This window comes from Vidua macroura, chromosome 15 (genome assembly GCF_024509145.1).
Source record: "Vidua macroura isolate BioBank_ID:100142 chromosome 15, ASM2450914v1, whole genome shotgun sequence".
Classification (NCBI taxonomy): domain Eukaryota; kingdom Metazoa; phylum Chordata; class Aves; order Passeriformes; family Viduidae; genus Vidua; species Vidua macroura.
Genome location: NC_071585.1, coordinates 8,313,003 through 8,321,809, shown reverse-complemented (window position 1 = coordinate 8,321,809; position 8,807 = coordinate 8,313,003). Strand labels below are relative to the sequence as shown.

At 46.5% G+C, this 8,807-nt stretch overlaps 1 protein-coding gene across 1 annotated transcript in view; it reads left to right on the top strand.

Annotated features, from left to right (window-relative positions):
• The first annotated feature begins 2,081 nt into the window (after nucleotides 1-2,081).
• PDLIM4 (PDZ and LIM domain 4) overlaps nucleotides 2,082-8,807 on the top strand; it is a 45,970-nt gene continuing 39,244 nt past the window's right edge. The window contains exon 1 of the mRNA XM_053991442.1: nucleotides 2,082-2,214. Coding sequence (XP_053847417.1) covers nucleotides 2,122-2,214 — 93 coding nt within the window. The 5' untranslated portion in view covers nucleotides 2,082-2,121. The remainder of the gene's footprint in view (nucleotides 2,215-8,807) is intronic.

Below are 8,807 nucleotides of genomic sequence, written 5' to 3'. Positions count from 1 at the left end.
GCCCTTCACAGCAGGGTGCAGCTCAGAACCCACCCAGGGAATGGAGCTCCAGCGAAGGCAGTGGGAAATGTTTGACTCTACAGAACTGTGGGTTTAGTTTTTTCCTCTTCTTTTTTTTTTTTCCCACAGCACTGGTTTATTGTTGCTACTTTCCAGTAAACTTAGTGCCCTTCACAGAAAGAATTTTTTTTTCCCTCCTAAGAGGAAGGAGATGCCATTGCTGACACTCTGCATTTGTGCACATTTTAAACTCTGTCCTTCAGAGAATCCTCTTCACCACTGAACAGCAACAGGAGGAGAGGTGGGACACAACCAGTGTCCCAGCTCTCTGCGAGAGAAATTTTGCTGTTTGGCTGGGTGGATTTTCTAACACAAGCAAGAAACCTCAGACCAGCCTACTCCCAGGCTTCTGTAAGCTGGGTGATATCATGCAGGAATAAGGAGGTATGATTCACCACCCAGACAAAAGTCAGCCTGTGTAGCCTCTGTTGGTGAAGGCAGGCATTTGGGAGGAACAAAGAGTAGGGGAAAGCTCTGCTGGTATTGGCTGCAGCTGGACCTCTCCTCTGCAGGCACCTTTGGAGCAAAGCAAACCAAGTTTATTGTGTTTCAGGTTCACGACACAGCATGTAGACTGTACTCAAGCTGCTAAATCCCAAAGCTGCAGGACAGCTCAGGAGCCTATTTAAAAGTCACAGCTGTGACCCCTGTCCCAGACTAAAGCCCAGAAAATGGGCACAGCAATGACCCAGTAACACAAACCTTCCCATGTCACAAGCAATAACGTGTCACGAGCATTCACAGCAAGTGGCACATAAATCAAACTTGCAGAAGCCAGGCAGCAAGAAGGTGCTCAATGAAACTGGACTTTTAAAACAATGAATCCTTTGTTAGGTCCTTTTTTCAAGTGGGATATTCTGGTCGAGCCCTTTCCAGGAAGAAAAGGAAATTTTACAGATATTTGGAGATTTTTTTCTCAGCTTCTGGGGCACATGCTCTGCAGCTCTGCTGACCACCCACCCCACCTCCAACACACCACTATATGCCTGCAAACCATCCCATTAAACACTCACTGGCAGCATAGACATCTCCATGGTGCTCCAGCAGCTGTACCACCAGGAAACTGAGATCCTCTGCAGTGCCAGGTGCTGCTCCAGAGACCCCTGCAAGGACACAGTAATGCTGGGGCACAATGGCCATGAAGATACTCTGAGGGCTGGAGCACCTCTGCTGTGGGGACAGACTGAGACACCTGGGAGCGTTCAGCCTGGAGAAGAGAAGGCTCTGGGGACAACTGAGAGCCTCTTCCAGTGCCCAAAGGGGCTCCAAGAGAGCTGGAGAGGGACTTGGAGCATGGGCCTGGAGAGACAGAACAAGGGGGAATGGCTTCAAACTGACAGAGGGCAGGGGTAGATTGGATATTAGGAAGAAATTCCTCCCTATGAGGGTGCTGAGGCTCTGGCACAAGGTGCCCAGTGAAGCTGTGGCTGTCCCATCCCTGGAAGTGTTCAAGGCCAGGTTGGATGGGGCTGGAGCAACCTGGGATAGTGGAAGGTGTCTTTGCCCACAGCGAGGGGTTGGATTGAGATGACATTTCAGGTCCATCCCAAACGAAACCACTCTGTGATTCTGTGATTATTTTCTTGGAAGTTTATCTTTTGCCCAAGTGACAACCGCGAAAGATTCGCAAACTGCTTTAAACCAAATCTGATTATTTCCTTGAACTTTTTTCTCATTCGGGAGACTTATTGTAATGAATAAAACAGTCACAACCAAACGTTTACTGACCTATTGCATCATTTTTCTTCCACTGCAGAGGATGAAACTGCAGTGAGGGGGGGTTTGAGCACACCAAACGTATGCTTTACTACTAGCAAGGTACTGCAACTTTACCACGGCGAGTAGTCACTCGGAACCCCACGTATAAAAGGATTCAGGGGTAAACCCGTGCTAAAGCTCCCCGAAGGGCAGGCGGGCCGGGGAGGCGGGATGGACCCGGCCCGCCTTGAAGGCGGGGTGTGCCGGGGGCGGGCTCGGTCCGTGCCGGCGGGCAGGAGCGGCGGCCGGCGCTCGGCAGCCGGAGTTGCAGCAGTCCGCGGGCAGGGAGCGCCCGCCGCCGCTATGGCCCACTCGGTGGTCCTGCGTGGCCCTTCGCCCTGGGGCTTTCGTTTGGTGGGCGGTAAAGACTTCAGCGCCCCGCTGACCATCTCCAGGGTGAGCTCGGAGGGGGAGCGGAGCGGGGACCGGCCGCAGGTGATGGGCGGCGGGCGGGCGGTACCCGGCGGCGGGCGGGCTCTGCCCGGGCCCGGCGGGTGGCGGCGCTTGGGCTCTGTTGAGCTCCAAATTATTCTATAGACACTCAATACACCCCAATAAGTGTTTCCCTCTGAGCTTCGCACTGTTTCAGCTGCTTTTCCCAGTGTTAGAGCATTCTCCATGCTTTATTTTTTCGGATGTTAATTCATAAGGATTCTGCTTTCAAAGTTTTTAGTGTTCACAGGGTTTGGATTTGTGCCCTGGACTGAGTTCACAGGCTGTTGGGGTTTTAAAAGAAGGCATGAGTTAAGTCAGAAAGAAGTTTCTCTATGCAGGCTGCAGTGTTCTGGGGTCTACGTGGGCTGGTAATAATTACTGTGTAAGTGTACTCACACTTGTGTTTGACCTCACAAATGTGTATTCTGGAAAATTCTTTGCTAAGACGCCACAGATAGCTTGAAATAGGCTTTGTGTGTAGACATACGTGAAAACAAACCATCCCCCATGCAGGAAGGCTCGCGGCGAGGCGGTGTGATGGGCTGTGTGATGGATGAGGTGCTGTGTGTGAGCTGGGCACTCTGCTTTGGGCACTCACGTTTCCTTGGCCGTGCAGCTGCCCCGGGAAGGGCTGGGTGCCCTGAGCTGCTTTGCCTTCCCGGCATGTCGGGCTCTGTAGCATTGCCGAGCTCCCCTGGGCAGCTGCTGCTGAATTTCTGGAACAAACACTGAGTGCATTTGAAAGGAGCTGTAACTTTAAAATACTGTTGTAATGCACACAAGCTGTTTGCCGTCTTTTCATTCATCTGCCAAAGCTGTGACAGAAAAGAGAAAACGTGTATCTTGAGCTTCGAATAAATAATCGTGGAAGACGGCATGTTTTAAAGAGATTTAGTTTGTCTTTGAGTTCAAACATGTCTATTGCATGGCTTTGTTTCTGTTTTTACTTTGGCCTGTCCCTTTCCAGCTCCAGAGAGGGCTGTTTTGGAGGAGTAACAGGAGGAGATGGATGGAGGAGAGGGAAGGCCAGGGTGGTGCAGGCTGTGCAGCACAGTGGGCAGGTGTCCACACAGCTGGGGTAATGTGCTGTGACAAGGGGCACTCGGCTTTAGGGGTTCAGCCTGAACCTCCTGGACATGGAGAGTTCTGTTTCTCCCCCGGTAACATGGGATGTATCAAAAATCACTTCCCAGCAATTGTAGAAATGTTCTTGTTGTAGAAGTGAACATCTGAACTTAGTAGAGGGAGCCAGTTTTCCTGTTACTTTGGAAAAAAAAAAACTGGTTTAATATTAAACAGGAAAAACCTAAGTCTGCTTCTGCCTAGATAGATAGCTTGCCAAATTTCTTATTTGATTCAGCAAACCTGGGAGGTGTGAGGAGGATGATTCTCCTCAGGCCAGTCTTGCTGTAGATCACCAGGAGTTGTAATGCAAGAAGCAGATGTAGGGTGTTATTCCTTTTGGCAGCCTTTTAAATTGGATCCTTTTTAAATTCTGTTCCCACCGAGGAGTGGGCTGATGCTCTGATGTGCTGTACTCTAACGCCTGCTCCCAGAGCATGGTAAACAAATCACTAGGATGTAAATAGAGATGTAGGGTGCTCTGCTTGGGCTCTAGTCTCTAGACACAAGAAAAGACCTCGCTTGCTTTGCAAATAGTGCCTAAGAATGTTAAAGCTGGGGAAGAATTATCTTCTGCTGCAGCTCCTGGCCATGGGGGTGCAGGAAGGAGCTGCTGGAGGGCTCCCTGGGGAGCCTGGGCTTTGCTTGGTGGTGGGTCTGTGCAACCCTACTACTGTGCAGAAGACTGATCATGGCTGTTGTGATGCTATATTCCCTTTTATTCTGTAATTGTCCAGGAAATCAGTTCTTTCTGGCTTTAAATCTTGGCAAGGGGGCTGGGGGCTTCCCGTCTCCAGGATTGAGAAGCCTCCATCCCCTTTGCCCAGCCTGGCTCATGGCAGGAGATTCTTGCTAATTGTAGAGGCTTTTGGCTGACTTCTGCTTCCTTTCAAAGTGCCTTTCTTCTTTAATTTCAGTTTTATTTGTTTCATACTAAAATGCCATTTAATTACAAACATCTTTGGAAAAGCAGAAATTCTGCTGGGAGGCAGGACCACAATCTGATTCCCACATCCAGCTGTGGGCCCAAGATGCCAACATGTTCTGGTGTGCAGGGCTGCCTGAGGGATGTGGGATTGCTGTGTCCCACTGCTTGGCCCAAAGGGGGCTGGGGATCAAAGTGTCACAAGGTGTTTGGGCTGTACAGCCCTGCAAGCATCCTACCTGGACTGGTTATGTTGAGAAATCGGGTTGCAGTTTGGGATTTGAGGCATCCAAGGCCACCCACATTCAGCTCTGGGTACTGGAGGCTGGAAATAATGAAAGGAGCTGCCAGGGTGAGCTGAGGAAGAGGCACAGTGGTGCAGGGCAGAGAGGTGTCAGGCAGGGGACAAAGCTGAAGTTGGTCCACAAAAGTGTCTTGTGATAATATTGTCAAGAGACAAATGACAATATATGGATTTGGTAGCATGGAACATGACAATGACCCTGTCCTGCTTTGAAACAGAACTTGACTTGCTCACAAGGGTTTACTTTGGCCTTTGGCCTCTGTGAGGTGGCTGTGTCTGTGGTGCTGGTGGTATTCAGTCTGTCCCTTGCAGCTGTCTCAAATAGGCTCATGACATTAAGCAATGGTCTTTTTCTCTTGAAAACAGGTCACTTCCCTCTGTGATTTGATAAGTCTTAAGTGACAAGGGGTAAGGATCTGATTGCTCTGCTGAGCAGCTGAAGCTGAACTCTGCCCTGGAGAGGTCAGGGCTCCAAGTGGGGTGTTGAGTTCCTTGGTATTAAAGATAAATGCAAATCCAGAAGGGCATGCTTAGTGCATCTCTCTCATGCAGTCACATGAAAAGTTAGGTGTGCTATAGCTACCCTTTTATCTCCTGTTTCTTCCTGTATATTCAGGAGGACCCATGTTAGCAGGGCTGGAGTTTGCTGGGCTGGTTTTGGGGGCACGCAGCCCTGGAGGGTGATACTCAGCACAGTGATTTTCAGCACAGTGCTGGGGGGGATTTGTAGCCCCAGGCTATGCTCTTGGGGGGAACATAGTTTGTTTTATACCCAGTGTTACAGCAAGCTAACATTAGGTGTAGGACATCACATAATTAATGGTTACCCCTCCTAATGATATTTATGGGGTTAGGAGATGATCCAAAAGATCTGCTTTGAGTTGACCTTAATGACATGACAGAAAGTGGTTTTAAGATTTAATTAAATTTCTAGTAGCTGCTTTTCCTTGGTGGAGCAGGCTAATACTGGGTGCTGTGTTTGCCCTCTGTGGGACGGGGGGGTTCCCTGTGGCTCTTACTCCAGTGACAACATTCCTTTTGACCAGCAGCCATGGCTCAGGAGCAGGAATGGAATAACTCACTTGGCCATTCTCAGTGTTGTGCTTGTAACCACATCAGTGAGTGCTGTGGCTCTGTGTGGGATCACAGTTGATCTACCCCTTGCCTGGGATTAAAAGATAATCAGTCATTAGCGTAACTAGAGGAGCTGAATGCATTTAATCACTTGAACTTGCTTGTCCTGCTCTGGGAGCACCTGATGTCATCATCTGCCCAGTTCTGCCCGTGTTAATCCATGCACTTGCTGTTTTTGAAATCATAGATAAACTACTTGGATAAACAGATAATTGACAAATGGACCAATTCCAGTATTTTTTTGAATGAGATTTTAGTACAATTTTTCCTTTATCTGCTGGTTTCAACATTAATTTACCCACTGGTCTCTAGTGGAGCAGCAAAAATGCAAGTTTCAGCATTGGCTGGGAACTGTAACACAAGAAGGATGAGAAATAATTGGTCTGCAATCCATTATCCAGGTATTGTTTGAGTTAAGGTTGACTTTTAAACTTAAGCAGCTTTCACATTTGAGCAGAGACGTGTCCTGTTAAAGGTTAGGATACTCGAGAAAGAATTCTGCTGAGGAAGGAATTCCAGTAAAAGTGATTTTGTTGACTCTGTCAGGGCAGCCAGCAAATGCCCAAGTCTGTGCTGTGATCCTGTGTAAATGCAGAGAGAACCCACTCAGTGGTGTAATATCTGGGGAGGCCTGGGAGGTTTGTTCTTGTGTGGGTGGGGATGGCTGAGATGGAAGGGGCTCCCCAGAGCTAGGGCTGGGAGTAACAGGTTTGGTTACCCCAGGAACTCCACATGTGTTGGTGTAGAAGGCAAGGATCAGAGGCAGCAGCAAAAGGAACAGGAATTTTGTCTCTGTTTGAGACAAGTAAGGAGGATTTCAATTTCCATAAGGCTTTTTTTTTTTTTTTTTTTTTTTTTTCACATAATTCTTATGTATTTGATAGTTTATTAGATGGAAATTATGCACTCTCTGTTCAGAGCTCCCAAATGGACTGAAGAAACCACTCTGTGGTGCTGAATCCCAAAACTACGGCCCCACCTGATTTCTGCTGACTTTTGGTGGGTTTGCTGCCTGTGTAGAGCTGAGTGATGAAAGCTGTCCCTCAGTTGGTTGCATAGTAAAGTTGTTACAGTATTTCAAGTGGGAGGATTATTTCAAGTGGAAGGAAATACTTTTGCTAGTCAGTTTTTGTTTTTCTCATCATTCCTATAAACTCAGGGCCGAGAGGTCTGGGTGTTTAAGTGTGAAGCTGTGCTGGCACAGAGCAGTTAATCTGAGCTACAGATAAGAACTAACAGAAATATGTCACAAATATATTTGCTGCTGAAGTGTTTCTGTCGCTGAGGTTTTGTTTAATAACTGAAAGAGAAGAATAAATGCTCGTGCTGGTTCAGGAGACAGTAATGGTGGAACATACTGGAATGAAAACCTAATACTAATTACCGTAATTAAGCACACTGATAATCCCGAGTGGGAAAGCAGGTGGAAAGAGTGATTCATGTAGATCCATTTAGGCAAAGTCTGACCTTGGGGCAAGTTAACAAAATAAACCCAGCACACCAGTGAAAACACACCAGGCTTCTGCCAGGCTGGACAAAGCAGCATAGGTTCAGTGTCCCTGGGTATTTGGGATTAGGGATTTGTGGGTTTGGGGTTTCTCTTCCTTCCCCATTTTTTTGTTTTAAATGCTGGTGATGTCAGTCTTCCTTGAAGATTGAAAGATTGCCTGTTGGAACAGGTATTCAAAATTATTTTGTAGAAGTGTGCACTTAAATCCCACTTGATAAAGTGAGTTAAAGAGAGCAGTTAGATAACAGGCTTACTAGAACATCCCTGTTGGTGTAAGAAGCATACAGGGGGAATTATGTGCAATTATTCTTTTTGTCCTAAACTTTTTTGGCTATGTAACACAACAGATGGTTATAATCCCGGTCCTCCTGAAATTGGTAAGTCCTTTAATTTTAATACAAATATGTCATTATGAATTGTGTGGAATTAATGCAGACCAATGCAATTTAATTTCATTTTTGATAGCTCGGGGATGAAATACATGTCGCAGGAAATCCTAGAAGGAACAATATAGTATTTCTAACTGAATTTGTTTTCCAGTTTCTGAGCTCTCAAAATGCATTGACTTGTGGTTCTTGGATACCCAAACACTTAGTAAAAACATTTTTATTTTTTAAGTCATCTGTAACCACAGGTTCTAAAGTGTGAAAGAAAACAGTAGCTCTCTCAAGATCTACCAGTGTTGATAGAAAAGGTTAAAACAAACAAGTTCACAGAAAAATACTCTGCTTGATTTGTTATCAGTGCCAGATGTGTGCCAGAGCAAACCCCCTATCTCACCGAGCTTGTTCATGTAGTGGGTTTGTACACAGCCCCTAACACCCCACTTGCCCCAGGCCCTGGTAGATAAGGTGGTGTTTGGTTTCTACTTCAAAATTTACACAAAAACTTCAAGCAAACACAGGTTTCACTATGTTACTTGAGCAAGAACAAAGATGTCAAGCCACAGTGTGGCTTTTGAGGAACTTTTACAGCCAGGAGAAGCCCAAAACACAGAGAACACAGCTCTATTAAAAAAAAAAAAAAAAAAAGAGCGCTGTTCAAGAGAATTTCAGCCAATGAGTTTTCCAAACACCATAAAGATGCCTCACAGCCACACTCAATCCTTCTTGACAATCAGAGCAACTTGCATTCACACCCATTAAGCCTTAAGTAGTTTTACAGGTTGTGTGGATTGATAGCAGATTATGTGGCAATGACGTTTTACAGCCCGAGCTTCAGAAAACAAAATATACCAGAATAAAGATTATTTAAAGTTGTTATTCTTTAATTATTAGATATGGGCAGTGCTAAAAGAGAAGCGGTCTTGAGCAGTTGACTCCAGGACTGGTTGATAACAGCAGAGGAGATTGTCAGAGGGGAGGTTTGCAGGATGCTGACACTGCTCTGAATGCTGTTGTTTACCACAAGCAACACAACACTTCAGAAACCTTTAGCATGTGTAAAGGTTCTGGTCCAAAAGACCAAACCCTGCAAAATACTTGACATCCACCATTAAAGCAGCTGTGTAGCAAAGCTGCAAATCCCTGCGCTCTGTGATGAACGCCTGAGTGTGCTGC